This window comes from Scyliorhinus torazame, chromosome 22, assembly GCF_047496885.1.
Source record: "Scyliorhinus torazame isolate Kashiwa2021f chromosome 22, sScyTor2.1, whole genome shotgun sequence".
Lineage (NCBI taxonomy): Eukaryota > Metazoa > Chordata > Chondrichthyes > Carcharhiniformes > Scyliorhinidae > Scyliorhinus > Scyliorhinus torazame.
This window is the reverse complement of record NC_092728.1, coordinates 111,537,734-111,563,972: the sequence shown is the minus strand read 5'-3', so window position 1 is coordinate 111,563,972 and position 26,239 is coordinate 111,537,734. Positions and strand designations below refer to the sequence as shown.

The 26,239-nt window shown below is 56.6% G+C and overlaps 1 protein-coding gene across 1 annotated transcript in view; it reads left to right on the top strand.

Annotated features, from left to right (window-relative positions):
* wdr5 (WD repeat domain 5) overlaps positions 1–26,239 on the top strand; it is a 73,651-nt gene that overhangs the window by 17,422 nt on the left and 29,990 nt on the right. The window contains exons 5-8 of the mRNA XM_072488942.1: positions 91–180; positions 16,232–16,321; positions 18,407–18,490; positions 21,593–21,648. Of these exons, the coding sequence (XP_072345043.1) occupies positions 91–180; positions 16,232–16,321; positions 18,407–18,490; positions 21,593–21,648 (320 nt within the window). The remainder of the gene's footprint in view (positions 1–90; positions 181–16,231; positions 16,322–18,406; positions 18,491–21,592; positions 21,649–26,239) is intronic.

The window sequence follows — 26,239 nt, the reverse complement described above, 5'->3', positions numbered from 1 at the left end:
ATATGCGTTGCTGTTGCCAATGGAGTCCTTTTACATTTGCACAGATAAACGGCAGAGATTTTTAAATACTTGTCGTTTGGTTTGAAATAGGGAATTTCAGACGTTGCCTGGTCCACAGATTCGAACCTGCTGGTGTCTGCTTCAGATGACAAAACCCTCAAGATATGGGACGTGAACTCGGTAAGCGAGTCAGCTTGTGTTCAGCAGCTTCAGGAATGTCGGGAAATGGTAGTTGGAAGTCAGGCTTTGTCCTCGGGGGCCCATCAGGCAAGCTGTGGTGGAGGGGTCCGCATTAAATTTGTGACTGAATAACGGAGGGACAATGTCTGCTTCTCTTTTCTCTTATTCTACCTGCTATCCTTTGAAAAATGTTTTTTTTTCAGTGAGGCCACTCCTGAATCTGTTCCCTGGAGGTGATCAGCGAGCAGTGAGATGTTTATGCCAGTCTGTAGATTTCCTCTCTCTCAGCTCTGGCAATGACTCTGCTTTCAGTGTGGTCCACTGGACAGTCCAGCAACCTAAAGATTATGATACAAATCTAGAAGCTCACTCAAAAGACTGCAACTTCCCGGTATGCAGTGAATACCTGTGAGCTGGCAGAAGAACAATGACCAGGAAGATGAGCAGATTGTTGTAAAACTGGGGTCCTGCCTTTTCCGGCTGACATGTGACCCCAGTTTTGCGCAGTGTCTGGTTGACTCTTGGTGTCCTCCAGCCGCACACTGAGACCAGATCAATAATACATGGTGCTGGCGGACACACAGGGCCCATCGTCACACGGTCACTCGCTGAGTTCAGCGCCAATGCTTTGCTACTCCTCCCCGCTCAACATGATTATTTCATTACCAGCTACAGATTCCCCAGGCCACGTAGCGCACCCCTCCCAGTGGAGAGGGAACCTCTTGTTCTGATGCAACCAACGGGATCTGCACAGACTGGTGAAACTCCTACCATCGGGCGAATGACTGCTTTGCTTGCTTGGGCGGCACAGTGGTTAGCACTGCTGCCTCACAGCGCCAGGGACCTGGGCGACACAGTGGCTAGAACATAGAAAATACAGCACAGAACAGGCCCTTCGGCCCACGATGTTGTGCCGAACCTTTGTCCTAGATTAATCATAGATTATCATTGAATTTACAGTGCAGAAGGAGGCCATTCAGCCCTTTGAGTCTGCACCGGCTCCTGGAAAGAGCACCCTACCCAAACTCAACACCTCCACCCAACACCAAGGGCAATTTTGGACATTAAGGGCAATTTATCATTGGCCAATTCACCTAACCTGCACATCTTTGGACTGTGGGAGGAAACCGGAGCACCCGGAGGAAACCCACGCAGACACGGGCAGGACGTGCAGACTCCACACAGACAGTGACCCAAGCCGGAATCGAACCTGGGACCCTGGAGCTGTGAAGCAATTGTGCTATCCACAATGCTACCGTGCTGCCCTTAAGAACAAATAAATCGACACTATATCATTTTACCGTAATCCATGTACCTATCCAATAGCTGCTTGAAGGTCCCTAATGTTTCCGACTCAACTACTTCCACAGGCAGTGCATTCCATGCCCCCACTACTCTCTGGGTAAAGAACCTACCTCTGATATCCCTCCTATATCTTCCACCTTTCACCTTAAATTTATATCCCCTTGTAATGGTCTGTTCCACCCGGGGAAAAAGTCTCTGACTGTCTACTCTTATCTATTCCCCTGATCATCTTATAAATCTCTAGCAAGTCGCCCCTCATCCTTCTCCATTCTAATGAGAAAAGGCCCAGCACCCTCAACCTTTCCTCGTAAGACCTACTCTCCATTCCAGGCAACATCCTGGTAAATCTTCTTTGCACCTTTTCCAAAGCTTCCACATCCTTCCTAAAATGAGGCGACCAGAACTGTACACAGTAATCCAAATGTGGCCTTACCAAAGTTTTGTACAGCTGCATCATCTCCTCACGGCTCTTAAATTCAATCCCTCTGTTAATGAACGCGAGCACACCAAAGGCCTTCTTCACAGCTCTATCCACTTGAGTGGCAACTTTCAAAGATGTATGAACATAGACCCCAAGATCTCTCTGCTCCTCCACATTGCCAAGAACCGTTAACCCTGTATTCCGCATTCATCTTTGTCCTTCCAAAATGGACAACCTCACACTTAGAACATAGAACAATACAGCGCAGTACAGGCCCTTCGGCCCACGATGTTGCACCGAAACAAAAGCCATCTAACCTACACTATGCCATTATCATCCATATGTTTATCCAATAAACTTTTAAATGCCCTCAATGTTGGCGAGTTCACTACTGTAGCAGGTAGGGCATTCCACGGCCTCACTACTCTTTGCGTAAAGAACCTACCTCTGACCTCTGTCCTATATCTATTACCCCTCAGTTTAAAGTTATGTCCCCTCGTGCCAGCCATATCCATCCGCGGGAGAAGGCTCTCACTGTCCACCCTATCCAACCCCCTGATCATTTTGTATGCCTCTATTAAGTCTCCTCTTAACCTTCTTCTCTCCAACGAAAACAACCTCAACTTTTCAGGGTTAAACTCCATCTGCCACTTCTCAGCCCAGCTCTGCATCCTATCTATGTCTCTTTGCAGCCGACAACAGCCCTCCTCACTATCCACAACTCCACCAATCTTCGTATCGTCTGCAAATCTACTGACCCACCCTTCAACTCCCTCATCCAAGTCATTAATGAAAATCACAAACAGCAGAGGACCCAGAACTGATCCCTGCGGTACGCCACTGGTAACTGGGATCCAGGCTGAATATTTACCATCCACCACCACTCTCTGACTTCTATCGGTTAGCCAGTTCGTTATCCAACTGGCCAAATTTCCCACTATCCCATGCCTCCTTACTTTCTGCATAAGCCTACCATGGGGAACCTTATCAAATGCCTTACTAAAATCCATGTACACTACATCCACTGCTTTACCTTCATCCACATGCTTGGTCACCTCCTCAAAGAATTCAATAAGACTTGTAAGGCAAGACCTACCCCTCACAAATCCGTGCTGACTATCCCTAATCAAGCAGTGTCTTTCCAGATGCTCAGAAATCCTATCCTTCAGTACCCTTTCCATTACTTTGCCTACCACCGAAGTAAGACTAACTGGCCTGTAATTCCCAGGGTTATCCCTCGTCCCTTTTTTGAACAGGGGCACGACATTCGCCACTCTCCAATCCCCTGGTACCACCCCTGTTGACAGTGAGGACGAAAAGATCATTGCCAACGGCTCTGCAATTTCATCTCTTGCTTCCCATAGAATCCTTGGATATATCCCGTCAGGCCCGGGGGACTTGTCTATCCTCAAGTTTTTCAAAATGCCCAACACATCTTCCTTCCTAATAAGTATTTCCTCGAGCTTACCAATCTGTTTCACACTGTCCTCTCCAACAATATCGCCCCTCTCATTTGTAAATACAGAAGAAAAGTACTGGTTCAAGACCTCTCCTATCTCTTCAGACTCAATACACAATCTCCCGCTACTGTCCTTGATCGGACCGACCCTCGCTCTAGTCATTCTCATATTTCTCACATATGTGTAAAAGGCCTTGGGGTTTTCCTTGATCCTACCCGCCAAAGATTGTTCATGCCCTCTCTTAGCTCTCCTTTCTTCAGTTCCCTCCTGGCTATCTTGTATCCCTCCAATGCCCTGTCTGAACCTTGTTTCCTCAACCTTACATAAGTCTCCTTTTTCCTCTTAACAAGACATTCAACCTCTCTTGTCAACCATGGTTCCCTCACTCGACCATCTCTTCCCTGCCTGACAGGGACATACATATCAAGGACACGTAGCACCTGTTCCTTGAACAAGTTCCACATTTCACTTGTGTCCTGCCCTGCCAGCCTATGTTCCCAACTTATGCACTTCAATTCTTGTCTGACAACATCGTATTTACCCTTCCCCCAATTGTAAACCTTGCCCTGTTGCACGTACCTATCCCTCTCCATTACTAAAGTGAAAGTCACAGAATTGTGGTCACTATCTCCAAAATGCTCCCCCACTAACAAATCTATCACTTGCGCTGGTTCATTACCCAGTACTAAATCCAATATTGCCCCTCCTCTGGTCAGACAATCTACATACTGTGTTAGAAAAGCTTCCTGGACACACTGCACAAACACCACCCCTTCCAAACTATTTGATCTAAAGAGTTTCCACTCAATATTTGGAAAGTTAAAGTCGCCCATGACTACTACCCTGTGACTTCTGCACCTTTCCAAAATCTGTTTCCCAATCTGTTCCTCCACATCTCTGCTACTATTGGGGGGCCTATAGAAAACTCCGAACAAGGTGACTGCTCCTTTCCTATTTCTGACTTCAACCCATACTACCTCAGTAGGGTGATACTCCTCGAACTGCCTTTCTGCAGCTGTTATACTATCTCTAATTAATAATGCCACCCCCCCCACCTCTTTTACCACCCTCCCTAATCTTATTGAAACATCTATAACCAGGGACCTCCAACAACCATTCTGCCCCTCTTCTATCCAAGTTTCCGTGATGGCCACCACATCGTAGTCCCAAGTACCGATCCATGCCTTAAGTTCACCCACCTTATTCCTGATGCTTCTTGCGTTGAAGTGTACACACTTCAACCCATCTCCGTGCCTGCAAGTACTCTCCTTTGTCAGTGTTCCCTTCCCCACTGCCTCATTACACGCTTTGGCGTCCTGAATATCGGCTACCTTAGTTGCTGGACTACAAATCCGGTTCCCATTCCCCTGTCAAATTAGTTTAAACCCTCCCGAAGAGTACTAGAAAACCTCCCTCCCAGGATATTGGTGCCCCTCTGGTTCAGATGCAACCCGTCCTGCTTGTACAGGTCCCACCTTCCCCAGAATGCGCTCCAATTATCCAAATACCTGAAGCCCTCCCTCCTACACCATTCCTGCAGCCACGTGTTCAACTGCACTCTCTCCCTATTCCTAGCCTCGCTATCACGTGGCACCGGCAACAAACCAGAGATGACAACTCTGTCTGTCCTGGCTTTTAACTTCCAGCCTAACTCCCTAAACTTGTTTATTACCTCCACACCCCTTTTCCTACCTATGTCGTTGGTACCAATGTGCACCACGACTTCTGGCTGCTCCCCCTCCCCCTTAAGGATCCTGAAGACACGATCCGAGACATCCCTGGCCCTGGCACCCGGGAGGCTCGCTCGCGACCACAGAATCTCCTATCTATTCCCCTAACCATTGAATCTCCTACAACTATTGCTTTTCTATTCTCCCCCCTTCCCTTCTGAGCCCCAGAGCCAGACTCAGTGCCAGAGACCTGGCCGTTAGGGCCTTCCCCCGGTAGGTCATCCCCCCCCAACAGCATCCAAAACGGTATACTTGTTTTGAAGGGGAACGGCCACGAGGGATCCCTGCACTGTCTGCCTGTTTGTTTGTTTTTCCCCCTGACTGTAACCCAGCTATTCTTGTCCTGTACCTTGGGTGTGGTTACCTCCTTGTAACTCTTCTCAATCACCCCCTCTGCCTCCCGGATGATCCGAAGTTCATCCAGCTTCAGCTCCAGTTCCCTAACACGGTCTTTGAGGAGCTGAAGTTGGGTGCACTTCCCGCAGGTATAGTCAGCGGGGACACCAGTGGTATCCCTCACCACCCACATCCTACAGGAGGAGCATGCAACTGGCCTAGCCTCCATCCCCTCTTACCTTACAGAATATAGCTGCCGTGTGGACTAACTAGATCTCCGCCCTCCGACTCTGCTCCCAGTCAGCTACACTTTCTGTAAACCCCTGGCTCTCTTCGCACTCTTTGCGGAAATGTCGGAAACAAAATGAAAGAAGCACCTTACTCCCTCCTCACCTAACTCCCTTGGTCACCAAACTCTTACTATAGCACTCAAAAAGCACCAAATTCAGCACTCCCTCGGTCACCAAACTCTTACTATAGCACTCAAAAAGCACCAAATTCAGCACTCCCTCGGTCACCAAACTCTTACTATAGCACTCAAAAAGCACCAAATTCAGCACTCAGTGCAAACAAAGTCTGCACTGTAGGGGAACACTTTTATACTGTGAATCTAGCCTCTGAAAACTGGCCTAATCCAATTAACTAATTAACAAGCTCCAGCTGCAAGTGCCTACAAGTAAGAAGCCTGTTTAAAGCTTATTGAAAATTCACCTTCTTCTAAACCAAACAGCAACTTTTAAGTTAATTAACTAAATAAAAGAAAGACTAAACTTTAGATAAAAATGAAGCCTTATACTCCCTCGGTCACCAAACTCTTACTATAGCACTCAAAAAGCACCAAATTCAGCACTCAGTGCCAGGGACCTGGGCGGCACAGTGGTTAGCACTGCTGCCTCACAGCGCCAGGGACCTGGCAAACTCCAGGCAAACGTCCAAGCAATCAAAAACAAGCTGGATGAACTTTGTGCTAGACTTACCTCTCCGACTGCTGTGTGATCTGTTTCACAAAGACATGGCTCACCCCCGCCTCACCGGACTGTGCCATGCAACCTGACGACTTCCCAATTCACCGGGCGGACCGCACGGCATCATCAGGCAAAGCGAAGGGTGGAGGGTTTTGCCTCCTCATCAACTCCTGGTGCTTGGATGTGGCGACACTGCGACCTACTGCTCACCGGTCCTGGAATACCTGATTGTAAAGTACTGCCCATACTACCTTCTACGTGTGTTCCTTCCTGCCTTTATCACAGCGGTCTACATCCAACCCCAGGCAGAAGAGAAGGAGGCACGGACGAATTGTACACAGTTATAAATAACAATGAAACAGAACACCCGGAGGCCTTGTTCATCGTGGCCGGGGACTTCAACAAGGCCAACCTCAACAGTGTACTGCCAAAATCCCACCAACACATCTCCTGTCCCACCAGGGGCGACAACACTCTTGACCACTGCTACTCAAAAATCAAGGGCGCCTACCGTTCCATCCCCCGACCGCACTTTGGGAAATCAGACGGTAAGACGATGCTCCTTCTCCCAGCATACAGACAGAAACTTAAGTGGGAGAATCCGGTTAAGAAGTTTGTGCAGTGCTGGTCAGAGGAAACAGAAGAGCTCTTAGGTGACTGCTTAGAGACAGTGGACTGGTTCATATTGAAGAACTCAGCGACCAACCTAAACGAGTATGCCACCACTGTCACAGACTTTATCAGCAAATGTCTGGATGACTGTGTGCCAAAGAAAGCAGTACGTGCGTTCCCCAACCGGAAACCATGGCTCAATCGCGAGATTGACTCCCTACTGAAGGACAGATCTGAGGCGTTCAAGTCAGACGACCCTGACCTACAAGAAATGCAGGTACGACCTCTGCAAAGCCATCCGAGATGCCAAGAGAGAATATCAAACTAAGCTAGAGTCACAGACAGACTCTCGGCGGTTGTGGTAAGGACTAAACAACACAACGGGCTACAAAGCGAAGCCGAGGAGTATCTCCGGCAGCAGCGCACCCCTCCCCGATGAACTCAATGCATTCTATGCTCGGTTCGAGCAGGAAACCAACAATCCGCTGTCGAGTGCCCCAGCAGCCCATAATTCACCCATACCCACCATCACAGCTTCCGAAGTCAGATTGGCCTTACTGAAAGTAAACCCTCGGAAGGCGACGGGCCCAGACGGGATCCCTGGTCGTGCAGTCAGAGCCTGCGCGGACCAGCTGGCAGAGGTGTTCGTGAACATCTTTAACCTGTCCCTACTCCGTTCTGAGTTCCCCACCTGTTTCAAGAAGACCACCATCGTACCGGTACCAAAGAAGAACCAGACAACGGGCCTCAATGACTTGGTCCGGTGGCCCTGACATCGAACATTATGAAGTGCTTTGAGAGGTTGGTCATGAGACTCATCACCTACATACTCCCAGAACGACTTGATCCACTGCAATTCGCAGACCGGCGCAACTGGTCTACAGCAGACGCCATCTCCCTGGCCCGACACTCATTCCTGGAGCATCTCAACAACAAGGACTCCTACATTAGACTCCTATTCATTGGCTACAGTTCCGCCTTCAACACCATAATCCCAGCCAAGCTCATCAAACGTAGGATTTGTATTTTTTTTCTTTTCATGTACTAAATGATCTGTTTGAGCTGCACGCAGAAAAATACTTTTCACTGTACCTCGTGCCAATAAACCAATCCAATCAATTTTTAACTGTGTATAATTGGATGACGCTGTAGAGATTGTACGTTGTCTGCGTGGGTTTCCTCCGGGTGCTCCAGTTTCTTCCCACAGTCCAAAGGTGTGCCGGTTCGGTGGATTGGCCGTGATAAATTGCCCTTAGTGTCCAAGAGGTTAGGTGGGGTTACTGGGATGAGATTGGGGGTTCGGGCCAGGTGTGGTGCTCTTGCAGAGGGTCGGTGTAGACTCTATGGACCGTGTAGCCTCCTTCTGTACTGCAGGGATTTTCTGATACACTGGATTCAAAGGCCAAGCTTCAACCGCCTTGCATTTTTCAGGGTCTCGGTGCTGAGCGTGGGCCACATCGTCCGGGGTCTCGGTGCTGAGCGGGGGCCGCACCGTCCGGGGTCTCTGTGCTGAGCGGGGGCCGCACCGTCCCGGTCTAGGTGCTGAGCGGGGGCCGCATCGTCTGGGGTCTCGGTGCTGAGCGTGAGCCGCACCGTCCCAGTCTCGGTGCTGAGCGGGGGCCGCAGCGTCCGGGGGTCTCGGTGCTGAGCGGGGGCCGCATCGTCCGGGGTCTCGGTGCTGAGCGAGGGCCGCACCGTCCCGGTCTCGGTGCTGAGCGTGAGCCGCATCGTCCGGGGTCTCGGTGCTGAGCGTGAGCCGCACCGTCCCGGTCTTGGTGCTGAGCGTGAGCCGCATCGTCCGGGGTCTCGGTGCTGAGCGAGGGCCGCATCGTCCGGGGTCTCGGTGCTGAGCGGGGGCCACATCGTCCGGGGTCTCGGTGCTGAGCGAGGGCCGCACCGTCCCAGTCTCGGTGCTGAGCGGGGGCCGCAGCGTCCGGGGGTCTCGGTGCTGAGCGGGGGCCGCACCGTCCCGGTCTCGGTGCTGAGCGTGAGCCGCATCGTCCGGGGTCTCGGTGCTGAGCGGGGGCCACATCGTCCGGGGTCTCGGTGCTGAGCGGGGGCCACATCGTCCGGGGTCTCGGTGCTGAGCGAGGGCCGCACTGTCCCAGTCTCGGTGCTGAGCGGGGGCCGCAGCGTCCGGGGGTCTCGGTGCTGAGCGGGGGCCGCACCGTCCCGGTCTCGGTGCTGAGCGTGAGCCGCATCGTCCGGGGTCTCGGTGCTGAGCGGGGGCCACATCGTCCGGGGTCTCGGTGCTGAGCGGGGGCCGCACCGTCCCGGTCTCGGTGCTGAGCGGGGGCCACATCGTCCGGGGTCTCGGTGCTGAGCGGGGGCCGCACCGTCCCGGTCTCGGTGCTGAGCGTGGGCCGCACCGTCCCGGTCTCGGTGCTGAGCGTGGGCCGCACCGTCCCGGTCTCGGTGCTGAGCGTGGGCCGCACCGTCCCGGTCTCGGTGCTGAGCGGGGGCCGCACCGTCCCGGTCTCACTGCTGAGCGGGGGCCGCACCGTCCGGGGTCTCGGTGCTGAGCGGATTATGCACCGTCCGGGGTCTCGGTGTTGAGCGGGGGCCGCACCGTCCCGGTCTCGGTGCTGAGCGGGGGCCGCACCGTCCCGGTCTCGGTGCTGAGCGGGGGCCGCACCGTCCGGGGGTCTCGGTGCTGAGCGGGGGCCGCACCGTCCGGGGTCTCGGTGCTGAGCGGATTCTGCACCGTCCGGGGTCTCGGTGCTGAGCGGGGGCCGCACCGTCCCGGTCTCGGTACTGAGCTGGGGCCGCACCGTCCCGGTCTCGGTGCTGAGCGGGGGCCGCACCGTCCGGGGTCTCGGTGCTGAGCAGGGGCCGCACCGTCCCGGTCTCGGTGCCGAGCGGGGGCCGCACCGTCCGGGGTCTCGGTGCTGAGCGGGGGCCGCACCGTCCGGGGTCTCGGTGCTGAGCGGGGGCCGCACCGTCCGGGGTCTCGGTGCTGAGCGGGGGCCGCACCGTCCTGGTCTCGGTGCTGAGCGGGGTCCGCACCGTCCGGGGTCTCGGTGCTGAGCGGGGGCCGCACCATCGGGGGTCTCGGTGCTGAGCGGGGGCTGCACCGTCCAGGTCTCGGTGCTGAGCCGGGGCCGCACCGTCCGGGGGTCTCGGTGCTGAGCGGGGGCCGCACCGTCCGGGGTCTCGGTGCTGAGCGGGGGCTGCACCGTCCCGGTCTCGGTGCTGAGCGGGGGCCGCAGTGTCCGGGGTCTCGGTGCTGAGCAGGGGCCGCAGTGTCCGGGGTCTCGGTGCTGAGCGGGGGCTGCACCGTCCGGGGTCTCGGTGCTGAGCGGGGGCTGCACCGTCCGGGATCTCGGTGCTGAGCGGGGGCCGCACTGTCGGGGGTCTCGATGCTGAACGGGGGCCGCACTGTCGGGGGTCTCGATGCTGAGCGGGGGCCGCACTGTCGGGCGTCTCGGTGCTGAGTCGGAGCCGCACCGTCGGGGTCTCGCTGAGTCGGAGCCGCACCGTCGGGGGTCTCGCTGAGTAGGAGCCGCACCGTCGGGGGTCTCGCTGAGTAGGAGCCGCACCGTCGGGGTCTTGCTGAGTAGGAGCCGCACCGTCGGGGTCTCGCTGTGTAGGAGCCACACCGTCGGGGGTCTCGCTGTGTAGGAGCCGCACCGTCGGGGGTCTCGCTGAGTAGGAGCCGCACCGTCGGGAGTCTCGATGAGTAGCAGCAGCACCGTCGGGGTCTTGCTGAGTAGGAGCCGCACCGTCGGGGTCTCGCTGTGTAGGAGCCACACCGTCGGGGGTCTCGCTGTGTAGGAGCCGCACCGTCGGGGGTCTCGCTGAGTAGGAGCCGCACCGTCGGGAGTCTCGATGAGTAGCAGCAGCACCGTCGGGGGTCTCGCTGAGTAGGAGCCGCACCGTCGGGGGTCTCGCTGAGTAAGAGCCGCACAGTCGGGGGTCTCGCTGTGTAGGAGCCGCACCGTCGGGGGTCTCGCTGAGTAGGAGCCGCACCGTCGGGGGTCTCGCTGAGGAGGAGCCGCACCGTCGGGAGTCTCGATGAGTAGCAGCAGCACCGTCGGGGGTCTCGCTGAGTAGGAGCCGCACCGTCGGGGGTCTCGCTGAGTAAGAGCCGCACAGTCGGGGGTCTCGCTGAGTAGGAGCCGCACCGTCGGGGGTCTCGCTGAGTAGGAGCAGCACCGTCGGGGGTCTCGCTGAGTCGGAGCCGCGCCGTCGGGGTCTCGCTGAGTCGGAGCCGCACCGTCGGGGGTCTCGCTGAGTAGGAGCCGCACCGTCGGGGGTCTCGCTGAGTCGGAGCCGCACCGTCGGGGGTCTCGCTGAGTAGGAGCAGCACCGTCGGGGGTCTCGCTGAGTAGGAGCCGCACCGTCGGGGGTCTTGCTGAGTAGGAGCAGCACCGTCGGGGTCTCGCTGAGTAGGAGCCGCACCGTCGGGGGTCTCGCTGAGTAGGAGCCGCACCCTCGGGGGTCTCGCTGTGTAGGAGCCGCACCGTCGGGGGTCTCGCTGAGTAGGAGCCGCACCGTCGGGGGTCTCGCTGAGTAGGAGCCGCACCGTCGGGGGTCTCGCTGTGTAGGAGCGGCACCATCGGGCTCTCGCTGAGTAGGAGCCGCACCGTCGGGGGTCTCGCTGAGTAGGAGCCGCACCCTCGGGGGTCTCGCTGTGTAGGAGCCGCACCGTCGGGAGTCTCGCTGATTAGGAGCCGCACCGTCGGGGTCTCGCTGAGTAGGAGCCGCACCGTCGGGGGTCTCGCTGAGTAAGAGCCGCACCGTCGGGGGTCTCGCTGAGTAGGAGCCGCACCGTCGGGGGTCTCGCTGAGTAGGAGCCGCACCGTCGGGGGTCTCGCTGAGTCGGAGCCGCACCGTCGGGGTCTCGCTGAGTAGGAGCCGCACCGTCGGGGGTCTCGCTGAGTAAGAGCCGCACCGTCGGGGGTCTCGCTGAGTAGGAGCCGCACCGTCGGGGGTCTCGCTGAGTAGGAGCCACACCGTCGGGGGTCTCGCTGAGTAGGAGCCGCACCGTCGGGGGTCTCGCTGAGTAAGAGCCGCACCGTCGGGGTCTCGCTGAGTAAGAGCCGCACCGTCGGGGGTCTCGCTGAGTCGGAGCCGCACCGTCGGGGGTCTCGCTGAGTCGGAGCCGCACCGTCGGGGGTCTCGCTGAGTAAGAGCCGCACCGTCGGGGTCTCGCTGAGTAGGAGCCGCACCGTCGGGGTCTCGCTGAGTAGGAGCCGCACCGTCGGGGTCTCGCTGAGTAGGAGCCGCACCGTCGGGGGTCTCGCTGAGTAAGAGCCGCACCGTCGGGGGTCTCGCTGAGTAGGAGCCGCACCGTCGGGGTCTTGCTGAGTAGGAGCCGCACCGTCGGGGGTCTCGCTGAGTAGGAGCCGCACCGTCGGGGTCTCGCTGAGTAGGAGACGCACCGTCGGGGGTCTCCCTGAGTAGGAGCCGCACCGTCGGGGGTCTCGCTGAGTAGGAGCCGCACCGTCGGGGGTCTCGCTGAGTAGGAGCCGCACCGTCGGGGTCTCGCTGAGTAGGAGCCGCACCGTCGGGGGTCTCGCTGAGTAGGAGCCGCACCGTCGGGGTCTTGCTGAGTAGGAGCCGCACCGTCGGGGTCTTGCTGAGTAGGAGCCGCACCGTCGGGGGTCTCGCTGAGTAGGAGCCGCACCGTCGGGGGTCTCGCTGTGTAGGAGCCGCACCGTCGGGGTCTCGCTGAGTAGGAGCCGCACCGTCGGGGGTCTCGCTGAGTAGGAGCCGCACCGTCGGGGGTCTCGCTGAGTAGGAGCCGCACCGTCGGGGTCTTGCTGAGTAGGAGCCGCACCATCGGGAGTCTCGATGAGTAGGAGCCGCACCGTCGGGGTCTCGCTGAGTAGGAGCCGCACCGTCGGGGGTCTCGCTGAGTAGCAGCAGCACCGTCGGGGGTCTCGCTGTGTAGGAGCCGCACCGTCGGGGGTCTCGCTGAGTAGGAGCCGCACCGTCGGGGTCTCGCTGAGTAGGAGCCGCACCGTCGGGGGTCTCACTGAGTAGGAGCCGCGCCGTCGGGAGTCTCGATGAGTAGGAGCCGCACCGTCGGGGGTCTCGCTGAGTAGGAGCAGCACCGTCGGGGGTCTCGCTGAGTAGGAGCAGCACCGTCGGGGGGCTCACTGAGTAGGAGCCGCACCGTCGGGAGTCTCGATGAGTAGGAGCCGCACCGTCGGGGGTCTCGCTGAGTAGGAGCCGCACCGTCGGGGGTCTCGCTGAGTAGGAGCAGCACCGTCGGGGGTCTCGCTGAGTAGGAGCCGCACCGTCGGGGGTCTCACTGAGTAGGAGCCGCACCGTCGGGAGTCTCGATGAGTAGGAGCCGCACCGTCGGGGGTCTCGCTGAGTAGGAGCCGCACCGTCGGGGGTCTCGCTGAGTAGGAGCCGCACCGTCGGGGGTCTCGCTGAGTAGGAGCCGCACCGTCGGGGTCTTGCTGAGTAGGAGCCGCACCGTCGGGGGTCTCGCTGAGTAGGAGCCGCACCGTCGGGGTCTTGCTGAGTAGGAGCCGCACCGTCGGGGTCTTGCTGAGTAGGAGCCGCACCGTCGGGGGTCTCGCTGAGTAGGAGCCGCACCGTCGGGGGTCTCGCTGTGTAGGAGCCGCACCGTCGGGGTCTCGCTGAGTAGGAGCCGCACCGTCGGGGGTCTCGCTGAGTAGGAGCCGCACCGTCGGGGGTCTCGCTGAGTAGGAGCCGCACCGTCGGGGTCTTGCTGAGTAGGAGCCGCACCATCGGGAGTCTCGATGAGTAGGAGCCGCACCGTCGGGGTCTCGCTGAGTAGGAGCCGCACCGTCGGGGGTCTCGCTGAGTAGCAGCAGCACCGTCGGGGGTCTCGCTGTGTAGGAGCCGCACCGTCGGGGGTCTCGCTGAGTAGGAGCCGCACCGTCGGGGGTCTCGCTGAGTAGGAGCCGCACCGTCGGGGTCTCGCTGAGTAGGAGCCGCACCGTCGGGGGTCTCACTGAGTAGGAGCCGCACCGTCGGGGGTCTCACTGAGTAGGAGCCGCGCCGTCGGGAGTCTCGATGAGTAGGAGCCGCACCGTCGGGGGTCTCGCTGAGTAGGAGCAGCACCGTCGGGGGTCTCACTGAGTAGGAGCCGCACCGTCGGGAGTCTCGATGAGTAGGAGCCGCACCGTCGGGGGTCTCGCTGAGTAGGAGCCGCACCGTCGGGGGTCTCGCTGAGTAGGAGCAGCACCGTCGGGGGTCTCGCTGAGTAGGAGCCGCACCGTCGGGGGTCTCACTGAGTAGGAGCCGCACCGTCGGGAGTCTCGATGAGTAGGAGCCGCACCGTCGGGGGTCTCGCTGAGTAGGAGCCGCACCGTCGGGGGTCTCGCTGAGTAGGAGCCGCACCGTCGGGGGTCTCGCTGAGTAGGAGCCGCACCATCGGGGTCTCGCTGAGTAGGAGCCGCACCGTCGGGGGTCTCGCTGAGTAAGAGCCGCACCGTCGGGGGTCTCGCTGAGTCGGAGCCGCACCGTCGGGGTCTCGCTGTGTAGGAGCCGCACCGTCGGGGGTCTCGCTGAGTAGGAGCCGCACCGTCGGGGGTCTCGCTGAGTAGGAGCCGCACCATCGGGGTCTCGCTGAGTAGGAGCCGCACCATCGGGGGTCTTGCTGAGTAGGAGCCGCACCGTCGGGGTCTCGCTGTGTAGGAGCCGCACCGTCGGGGTCTCGCTGTGTAGGAGCCGCACCGTCGGGGTCTCGCTGTGTAGGAGCCGCACCGTCGGGGGTCTCGCTGAGTAGGAGCCGCACCGTCGGAGTCTCGCTGAGTAGGAGCCGCACCGTCGGGGGTCTCGCTGAGTAGGAGCCGCACCGTCGGGAGTCTCGCTGAGTAGCAGCAGCACTGTCGGGGGTCTCGCTGAGTAAGAGCCGCACCGTCGGGGGTCTCGCTGAGTCGGAGCCGCACCGTCGGGAGTCTCGCTGAGTAGGAGCCGCACCGTCGGGGTCTCGCTGAGTAGGAGCCGCACCGTCGGGGGTCTCGCTGAGTAGGAGCCGCACCGTCGGGGTCTCGCTGAGTAGGAGCCGCACCGTCGGGGGTCTCGCTGTGTAGGAGCCGCACCGTCGGGGGTCTCGCTGAGTAGGAGCCGCACCGTCGGGGGTCTCGCTGTGTAGGAGCCGCACCGTCGGGGGTCTCGCTGTGTAGGAGCCGCACCGTCGGGGTCTCGCTGAGTAGGAGCCGCACCGTCGGGGGTCTCGCTGTGTAGGAGCCGCACCGTCGGGGGTCTCGCTGAGTAGGAGCCGCACCATCAGGGGTCTCGCTGAGTAGGAGCCGCACCGTCGGGGGTCTCGCTGAGTAGGAGCCGCACCGTCGGGGGTCTCGCTGAGTAGGAGCCGCACCGTCGGGGGTCTCGCTGAGTAGGAGCCGCACCATCGGGGTCTCGCTGAGTAGGAGCAGCACCGTCGGGGGTCTCGCTGTGTAGGAGCCGCACCGTCGGGGGTCTCGCTGAGTAGGAGCCGCACCGTCCGGGTTCTCGCTGAGTAGGAGCCGCACCGTCGGGGGTCTCGCTGAGTAGGAGCCGCACCGTCGGGGGTCTCGCTGAGTAGGAGCCGCACCGTCGGGGTCTCGCTGTGTAGGAGCCGCACCGTCGGGAGTCTCGCTGAGTAGGAGCCGCACCATCGGGGGTCTCGCTGAGTAGGAGCCGCACCGTCGGGGTCTCGCTGAGTAGGAGCCGCACCGTCGGGGTCTCGCTGAGTAGGAGCCGCACCGTCGGGAGTCTCGCTGAGTAGGAGCCGCACCATCGGGGTCTCGCTGTGTAGGAGCCGCACCGTCGGGGGTCTCGCTGTGTAGGAGCCGCACCGTCGGGAGTCTCACTATTTCAAGTGTGTTGTGAAACTGTAACTGCCGGCCCAGCAGAATATAAAGATTCCATGGGCATCATTTCAAACAGGAGCTGTGACCTGGTCCATATTTATCCCAAATCATCATTGGTGGATGAGTCGATTTATGAAAGAGACATTAAATGATGGTCTGTCTGTCCTTACAGCTCAGTGATCATGCCCGCATTTTGAAATGGACCTAAAGAGTTTTCCTCAATGTCTTGGCCAATCTTTACCCAGAACCAAGATCCCAAAAGCAGATGCTGTGGGATTGTTGTTTGTGGGATTGTACTGTGCACAAATTGATTGTCAGGGTTTCTGCATTTTAGCAGTGACTACACATCAGAAGTTGTATTGTCAGCTGTGAAATGTTCACGATCGATGGATTTGCACCTCTTGCTGCAATGTACTGAGCCCAGATTGCTTTCCAATTCCAGGGCAAATGTTTGAAGACTCTGAAAGGTCACAGCAACTATGTTTTCTGCTGTAATTTCAACCCTCAGTCAAATCTGATTGTTTCCGGATCGGTGAGTAGCTTTCATGGCCACCAGAATGTTTTTTATTTTGAACGTAGAAAAGCAAACCTCCAGTTGTTGATCCAGATTGTTCCACACACGCTGACTCTCACTGGGGTACGGGTTCCACACACGCTGACTCTCACTGGGGTACGGGTCCCACACACACTGACTCTCACTGGGGTACGGGTCCCACACACACTGACTCTCACTGGGGTACGGGTTCCACACACACTGACTCTCACTGGGGTACGGGTCCCACACACACTGACTCTCACTGTGGTACGGGTCCCACACACACTGACTCTCACTGGGGTACGGGTTCCACACACACTGACTCTCACTGGGGTACGGGTTCCACGCACACTGACTCTCACTGGGGTACGGGTTCCACACACACTGACTCTCACTGGGGTACGGGTCCCACACACACTGACTCGCTGGGGTACGGGTCCCACAAACACTGACTCTCACTGGGGTACGGGTCCCACACACTGACTCTCACTGGGGTACGGGTCCCACACACACTGACTCTCACTGCGGTACGGGTCCCACACACACTGACTCTCACTGCGGTACGGGTCCCACACACACTGACTCTCACTGGGGTACGGGTCCCACACACACTGACTCTCACTGGGGTACGGGTTCCACACACACTGACTGTCACTGGGATACGGGTTCCACACACACTGACTCTCACTGCGGTACGGGTTCCACACACGCTGACTCTCACTGCGGTACGGGGCCCACCCACACTGACTCTCACTGGGGTACGGGTTCCACACACACCGATTCTCACTGGGGCACGGGTCCCACACACACTGACTCTCACTGGGGTAGGGATCCCACTCACTGACTCTCACTGGGGTACGTGTTCCACACACACTGACTCTCACTGGGGTACGGCTTCCACACACACTGACTCTCACTGGGGTACAGGTCCCACACACTGACTCTCACTGGGGTACGGGTCCCACACACACTGACTCTCACTGGGGTAGGGGTTCCACACACACTGACTCTCACTGGGGTACGGGTCCCACACACACTGACTCTCACTGGGGTACAGGTCCCACACACACTGACTCTCACTGGGGTACCGGTTCCACACACACCGATTCTCACTGGGGCACGGGTCCCACACACACTGACTCTCACTGGGGTAGGGGTTCCACACACACTAACTCTCACTGGGGTACGGGTCCCACACACACTGACTCTCACTGGGTTACAGGTCCCACACACTGACTCTCACTGGGGGACGGGTCCCACACACACTGACTCTCACTGGGGTAGGGGTTCCACACACACTGACTCTCACTGGGGTACGTGTTCCACACACACTGACTCTCACTGGGGTACGGCTTCCACACACACTGACTCTCACTGGGGTACAGGTCCCACACACTGACTCTCACTGGGGTACGGGTCCCACACACACTGACTCTCACTGGGGTAGGGGTTCCACACACACTGACTCTCACTGGGGTACGGGTCCCACACACACTGACTCTCACTGGGGTACAGGTCCCACACACTGACTCTCACTGGGGTACGGGTCCCACACACACTGACTCTCACTGGGGTACGGGTCCCACACACACTGACTCTCACTGGGGTACGGGTCCCACACACACTGACTCTCACTGGGGTATGGGTCCCACACACACTGACTCTCACTGGGGTACGGGTCCCACACACACTGACTCTCACTGGGGTACGGGTCCCACACACACTGACTCTCACCGGGGTACGGGTCCCACACACACTGACTCTCACTGCGGTAGGGGTTCCACACACACTGACTCTCACTGGGGTACGGGTCCCACACACACTGACTCTCACTGGGGTACGGGTCCCCCACACACTGACTGTGACCTTCATTGACTCCTAGTCTCAAAAATCCTCATGGAAAAGGAACAATGTATTGTTCTCTGTCACTTCATTTTACGATTCGTATCATGCTTCCTGTGCTGGAGTTATTGATGAGATGCTTTATCCCAGTTTGCAGTTTACATTAACACTGCAATGAAGTTACTGGGAAAAGTTTACAACGCTTAATTAATTTTGGACGTAACTGCTTTGTTTTAACAGTTTGATGAGAGTGTCCGGATCTGGGATGTGAAGACTGGGAAATGCCTGAAGACACTGCCAGCACATTCTGACCCTGTATCTGCTGTAAGTGTTTGTATGGGGAACCTGCCTGTCCTATTGGGCAAGACTGATTGGGGAATGTTTGGGCTAGTGCTCACTTACTGCTGCTGAGTTACTTCAAACCTTTTTAAATTTTGTTTATTTATTTATAAATTTAGAGTATCCAATTTTTTTTCCCCCAATTAAGGGGCAATTTAGCGCGGCCAATCCACCTACCCTACGCATCTTTGGGTTGTGGGGGTGAAACCCACGCAAGCACGGGGAGAATGTGCAAACTCCACACGGACAGTGACCCAGAGCCGGGATTCGAACCCGGGTCCTCAGTGCCGTGAGGCAGCAGTGCTAACCACTGCGCCACCGTGCTGCCCCATGAGGCAGCAGTGCTAACCACTGCGCCGCCGTGCTGCCCCATGAGGCAGCAGTGCTAGCCACTGCGTCGTCGTGCTGCCCCGTGAGGCAGCAGTGCTAACCACTGCGTCGCCGTGCTGCCCCATGAGGCAGCAGTGCTAACCACTGCGTCGCCGTGCTGCCCCGTGAGGCAGCAGTGCTAACCACTGCGTCACCGTGCTGCCCCGTGAGGCAGCAGTGCTAACCACTGCGTCGCCGTGCTGCCCCGTGAGGCAGCAGTGCTAACCACTGTGACACCGTGCTGCCCCGTGAGGCAGCAGTGCTAACCACTGTGACACCGTGCTGCCCCGTGAGGCAGCAGTGCTAACCACTGCGTCGCCGTGCTGCCCCGTGAGGCAGCAGTGCTAACCACTGTGACACCGTGCTGCCCCGTGAGGCAGCAGTGCTAACCACTGCGTCGCCGTGCTGCCCCGTGAGGCAGCAGTGCTAACCACTGCGTCCCTGTGCTGCCCCGTGAGGCAGCAGTGCTAACCACTGCGTCGCCGTGCTGCCCCGTGAGGCAGCAGTGCTAGCCACTGCGTCGCCGTGCTGCCCCGTGAGGCAGCAGTGCTAACCACTGCGTCGCCGTGCTGCCCCATGAGGCAGCAGTGCTAGCCACTGCAACACCGTGCTGCCCCGTGAGGCAGCAGTGCTAACCACTGTGCCGCCGTGCTGCCCCGTGAGGCAGCAGTGCTAGCCACTGCAACACCGTGCTGCCCCGTGAGGCAGCAGTGCTAACCACTGTGCCGCTGTGCTGCCCTGTGAGGCAGCAGTGCTAACCACTGTGACACCGTGCTGCCCCGTGGGGCTGCAGTGCTAACCACTGCGTCGCCGTGCTGCCCCGTGAGGCAGCAGTGCTAACCACTGCGTCGCCATGCTGCCCCATGAGGCAGCAGTGCTAACCACTGCGACGCCGTGCTGCCCCGTGAGGCAGCAGTGCTAACCACTGCGTCGCCGTGCTGCCCCGTGAGGCAGCAGTGCTAACCACTGTGCCACCGTGCTGCCCCGTGAGGCAGCAGTGCTAACCACTGTGCCGCCGTGCTGCCCCGTGGGGCTGCAGTGCTAACCACTGTGACACCGTGCTGCCCCGTGAGGCAGCAGTGCTAACCACTGTGCCGCCGTGCTGCCCCGTGAGGCAGCAGTGCTAACCACTGCGTCGCCGTGCTGCCCCGTGAGGCAGCAGTGCTAACCACTGCGTCGCCATGCTGCCCCATGAGGCAGCAGTGCTAACCACTGCGACGCCGTGCTGCCCCGTGAGGCAGCAGTGCTAACCACTGCGTCGCCGTGCTGCCCCGTGAGGCAGCAGTGCTAACCACTGTGCCGCCGTGCTGCCCCGTGAGGCAGCAGTGCTAACCACTGCGTCGCCGTGCTGCCCCGTGAGGCAGCAGTGCTAACCACTGCGTCGCCATGCTGCCCCATGAGGCAGCAGTGCTAACCACTGCGACGCCGTGCTGCCCCGTGAGGCAGCAGTGCTAACCACTGCGTCGCCGTGCTGCCCCGTGAGGCAGCAGTGCTAACCACTGTGCCACCGTGCTGCCCCGTGAGGCAGCAGTGCTAACCACTGTGCCGCTGTGCTGCCCCGTGAGGCAGCAGTGCTAACCACTGTGCCGCTGTGCTGCCCCGTGAGGCAGCAGTGCTAACCACTGTGCCACCGTGCTGCCCCGTGAGGCAGCAGTGCTAACCACTGTGCCGCTGTGCTGCCCCGTGAGGCAGCAGTGCTAACCACTGTGCCGCCGTGCTGCCCCGTGAGGCAGCAGTGCTAACCACTGTGCAGCTGTGCTGCCCCGTGAGGCAGCAGTGCTAACCACTGTGCCGCTGTGCTGCCCCGTGAGGCAGCAGTGCTAACCACTGTGCCGCTGTGCTGCCCCGTGAGGCAGCAGTGCTAACCACTGTGCCGCCGTGCTGCCCCGTGGGGCTGCAGTGCTAACCACTGTGCCACCGTGCTGCCCCGTGAGGCAGCAGTGCTAACCACTGTGCCGCTGTGCTGCCCCGTGAGGCAGCAGTGCTAACCACTGTGCCACCGTGCTGCCCCGTGAGGCAGCAGTGCTAACCACTGTGCCGCTGTGCTGCCCCGTGAGGCAGCAGTGCTAACCACTGTGCCACCGTGCTGCCCCGTGAGGCAGCAGTGCTAACCACTGTGCCGCTGTGCTGCCCCGTGAGGCAGCAGTGCTAACCACTGTGCCGCCGTGCTGCCCCGTGAGGCAGCAGTGCTAACCACTGTGCCGCTGTGCTGCCCGAAGTCACTTCAAACCAGGCGCTGATTTCTACCCAATCACTTTGCCAGAATCCCAGCCTACAGCCTCGTCCCGGTCTCTCGGTTCTGTCTCCGGCTGCGGACTTACCCCGCAAACCCGTCTCGTACCCCCAACCTCCAATCTCAGTCCCGGCCTCCGCCTCTCTGTTGAAACAGCCGCCATATCTCAACACTCATTCCTGTCATCTCCCATCCGTTGCACTATCTTGGCCAATCTACACTGTCGCCATGGCTGGAATAATGGGGCATTCAAACTGCCGACAGTTTGTACCGATGGGTGGACCGGCTTCACCCATGGAGTCTGTGTCCCTATTTATAAAACTGTTGTGGTTATTTTGTGCTTTGGAACACTTCTGGTGTATGGGTTTGTTGTAGACAATTTGTCAGTGTTGGAGTGAATTGGTGTCAGTGTGAAATGCTGCCACCTTGTGGGAAATTGCTGCCATGTCTCCTTATGATTGGACATGTGTTGAATTCATCCTCAGGTGCATTTCAACAGAGATGGATCCCTCATTGTCTCCAGTAGTTACGATGGGCTGTGGTAAGTGTTACTTGGTTTGCAATCAGTAATTTGAATCTTGCTGCATGTTAACGTGCATTGATGTGACTTCTGGGCTACAATGAGGAAAGACACTGATTTCAGATGTCCCAAATTGTTAGTTTTGAAGTGCACTCATTTATAATTAGGAATAAGACCACAAATATGAATGGAGTTAGGGTTTGGATTTGGTCTCCACAGCCTTCTGCGGCAAAGAGTTCCACAGATTCACCACCCTCTGGCTGAAGAAATCCTCCTCATCTCTGTTTTAAAGGATCGTCCCTTTAGTCTGAGATGGTGTCCTCTGGTTCTAGTTTTTCCTACAAGTGGAAACTCCCCCCCCCCCCCCCCAATCCTTCTAAACACCAACGAGTACAGACCCAGAGTTCTCAACCGTTCCTCATACGACAAGTTCTTCATTCCAGGGACCATTCTTGCGAACCTCCTCTGGACCCTTTCCAAGGCCAGCACGTCCTTCCTTAGATACGGGACCCAAAACTGCTCACAATACTCCAAATGGTTTCTGACCAGACCCTTATACAGCCTCAGAAGTACATCCCTGGTCTTGTATTCTAGCCCTCTCGACTTGAATGCTAACATTGCATTTGCCTTCCTAACTGCCGACTGAACCTGTACGTTAACCTTGCGAGAATCCTGTACTAGGACTCCTAAGTCCCTTTGTGCTTCTGATTTCCAAAACTCTTCCCCATTTAGAAAATAGCTTATGTCTCCAGCCTTCCTACCAAGTGCATAGCTTCACACTGTTCCACATTGTAGTTCGTCTGCCACTTCATTGCCTACTCTCCTCGTCTGTCCAGACCATTCTGCAGCCTCTCCACTTCATCAGTACCATCGGTCCCTCTATATATCTTTGTATCACCTGCAAACCTAGCAGCAGTGCGCTCCATTCCTTCTTCCAGATCATTAATGTATACTGTGAATAGCATTAATGTATACCGTGGATAGCATTAATGTATACCGTGGCCCCAGCACGGAATCCTGTGGAATACCGCTAGTTACCGGCTGCCATCCCCACTCTCTACCTTCTGCCAGTCAACCAATCCTCTACCCATTCCAGTATCTTGCCCCTAACACCATGGCTCTTATCTTATTTAGCAGCCTCCTATGCGACACCTTGTCAAAGGCCTTCTGGAAATCCAAATAGATCATGTCCACTGATTCGCCTTTGTCTAACTTCCTTGTTACCTCCTCAAAGAATTTTTAAAAAAATTTAAAGTACCCAATTCATTTTTTCCAATTAAGGGACAATTTAGCGCGGCCAATCCACCTACCCTGCACATCTTTGGGTTGTGGGGGCGAAACCCACGCAGACACGGGGAGAATGTGCAAACTCCGGACGGACGGTGCTAACCACTGCGCCACCAAGCTGCCCGCCTCCCTCCCTTTATTTTCAATGAACATTTTATTGAGGTATTTTTGGTTTTACAACAAAATAAACAATATACATAAGTCTATAAACATAGCGCAAAAAGCTTGCTTCCTCCATGACAGGTCCCACCTTTATTAACCCCCTACTCTAAACTATGCTAACCTCTCCCCTTCTCCTCCTCCCCCCCCCCTCTCTCCTGACGATTAATTTTCTGCAAAGAAGTTGACGAACGGTTGCCACCTCCGGGCGAACCCTAACATTGGCCCTCTCAAGGCGAACTTGATTTTCTCCAAACAGAGAAAGCTAGCCATGTCCGATAGCCAGGTCTCCGACTTCGGGTCTTTGAGTCCCTCCAAGCTAATAGTATCCGTCTCTGGGCTACCAAGGAAGCAAAGCACAGAACAAAGAAATGTACAGCACAGGAACAGGCCCTTCGGCCCTCCAAGCCCGTGCCGACCATACTGCCCGACTAAACTACAATCTTCTACACTTCCTGGGTCCGTATCTTTCTATTCCCATCCTATTCATATATTTGTCAAGATGCCCCTTAAATGTCCCTATCGTCCCTGCTTCCACTACTTCCTCCGGTAGTGAGTTCCAGGCACCCACTACCCTCTGCGTAAAAAACTTGCCTCGTACATCTACTCTAAACTTTGCCCCTCTCACCTTAAACCTATGCCCCCTAGTAATTGACCCCTCTACCCTGGGGAAAAGCCTCTGACTATCCACTCTGTCTATGCCCCTCATAATTTTGTATACCTCTATCAGGTCGCCCCTCAACCTCCTTCGTTCCAGTGAGAACAAACCGAGTTTATTCAATCGCTCCTCATAGCTTATGCCCTCCATACCAGGCAACATTCTGGTAAATCTCTTCTGCACCCTCTCTAAAGCCTCCACATCCTTCTGGTAGTGTGGCGACCAGAATTGAACACTATACTCCAAGTGTGGCCTAACTAAGGTTCTATACAGCTGCAACATGACTTGCCAATTCTTATACTCAATGCCCCGGCCAATGAAGGCAAGCATGCCGTATGCCTTCTTGACTACCTTCTCCACCTGTGTTGCCCCTTTCAATGACCTGTGGACCTGTACTCCTAGATCTCTTTGACTTTCAATACTCTTGAGGGTTCTACCATTCACTGTATATTCCCTACCTGCATTAGCCCTTCCAAAATGCATTACCTCACATTTGTCCGGATTAAACTCCATCTGCCATCTCTCCGCCCAAGTCTCCAGACAATCTAAATCCTGCTGTATCCTCAGACAGTCCTCATCGCTATCCGCAATTCCACCAACCTTTGTGTCGTCTGCAAACTTACTAATCAGACCAGTTACATTTTCCTCCAAATCATTTATATATATTACAAAGAGCAAAGGTCCCAGCACTGATCCCTGTGGAACACCACTGGTCACAGCCCTCCAATGAGAAAAGCATCCCTCCATTGCTACCCTCTGCCTTCTATGGCCTAGCCAGTTCTGTATCCACCTTGCCAGTTCACCCCTGATCCCGTGTGACTTCACCTTTTGTACTAGTCTACCATGAGGGACCTTGTCAAAGGCCTTACTGAAGTCCATATAGACAACATCTACTGCCCTACCTGCATCAATCATCTTAGTGACCTCCTCGAAAAACTCTATCAAGTTAGTGAGACACGACCTTCCCTTCACAAAACCGTGCTGCCTCTCACTAATACGTCCATTTGCTTCCAAATGGGAGTAGATCCTGTCTCGAAGAATTCTCTCCAGTAATTTCCCTACCACTGAAGTAAGGCTCACCGGCCTGTAGTTCCCGGGATTATCCTTGCTACCCTTCTTAAACAGAGGAACAACATTGGCTATTCTCCAGTCCTCCGGGACATCCCCTGAAGACAGCGAGGATCCAAAGATTTCTGTCAAGGCCTCAGCAATTTCCTCTCCAGCCTCCTTCAGTTTTCTGGGGTAGATCCCATCCGGCCCTGGGGACTTATCTACCTTAATATTTTTTAAGACACCCAACACCTCATCTTTTTGGATCACAATGTGACCCAGGCTATCTACACCCCCTTCTCCAGACTCAACATCTACCAATTCCTTCTCTTTGGCGAATACTGATGCAAAGTATTCATTTAGTACCTCGCCCATTTCCTCTGGCTCCACACATAGATTCCCTTGCCTATCCTTCAGTGGGCCAACCCTTTCCCTGGCTACCCTCTTGCTTTTTATGTACGTGTAAAAAGCCTTGGGATTTTCCTTAACCCTATTTGCCAATGACTTTTCATGACCCCTTCTAGCCCTCCTGACTCCTTGCTTAAGTTCCTTCCTACTTTCCTTATATGCCACACAGGCTTCGTCTGTTCCCAGCCTTTTAGCCCTGATTGAATGCCTCCTTTTTCTTTTTGACGAGGCCTACAATATCTCTCGTTATCCAAGGTTCCCGAAAATTGCCGTATTTATCTTTCTTCCTCACAGGAACATGCCTGTCCTGTATTCCTTTCAACTGACACTTGAAAGCCTCCCACATGTCAGATGTTGATTTGCCCTCAAACATCCGCCCCCAATCTATGTTCTTCAGTTCCCGCCTAATATTGTTATAATTAACCTTCCCCCAATTTAGCACATTCATCCTTGGACCACTCTTATCCTTGTCCACCAGTACTTTAAAACTTACTGAATTGTGGTCACTGTTACCGAAATGCTCCCCTACTGAAACATCTACCACCTGGCCGGGCTCATTCCCCAATACCAGGTCCAGTACCGCCCCTTCCCTAGTTGGACTGTTTACATATTGTTTTAAGAAGCCCTCCTGGATGCTCCTTACAAACTCCGCCCCGTCTAAGCCCCTGGCACTAAGTGAGTCCCAGTCAATATTGGGGAAGTTGAAGTCTCCCATCACCACAACCCTGTTGTTTTTACTCTTTTCCAAAATCTGTCTACCTATCTGCTCCTCCATCTCCCGCTGGCTGTTGGGAGGCCTGTAGTATACCCCCAACATTGTGACTGCACCCTTCTTATTCCTGATTTCTACCCATATAGCCTCACTGCCCTCGGAGGTGTCCTCTCGCAGTATAGCTGTGATATTCTCCCGAACAAGTAGCGCAACTCCGCCTCCCCTTTTACATCCCCCTCTATCCCGCCTGAAACATCTAAATCCTGGAACGTTTAGCTGCCAATCCTGCCCTTCCCTCAACCAGGTCTCTGTAATGGCAACAACATCATAGTTCCAAG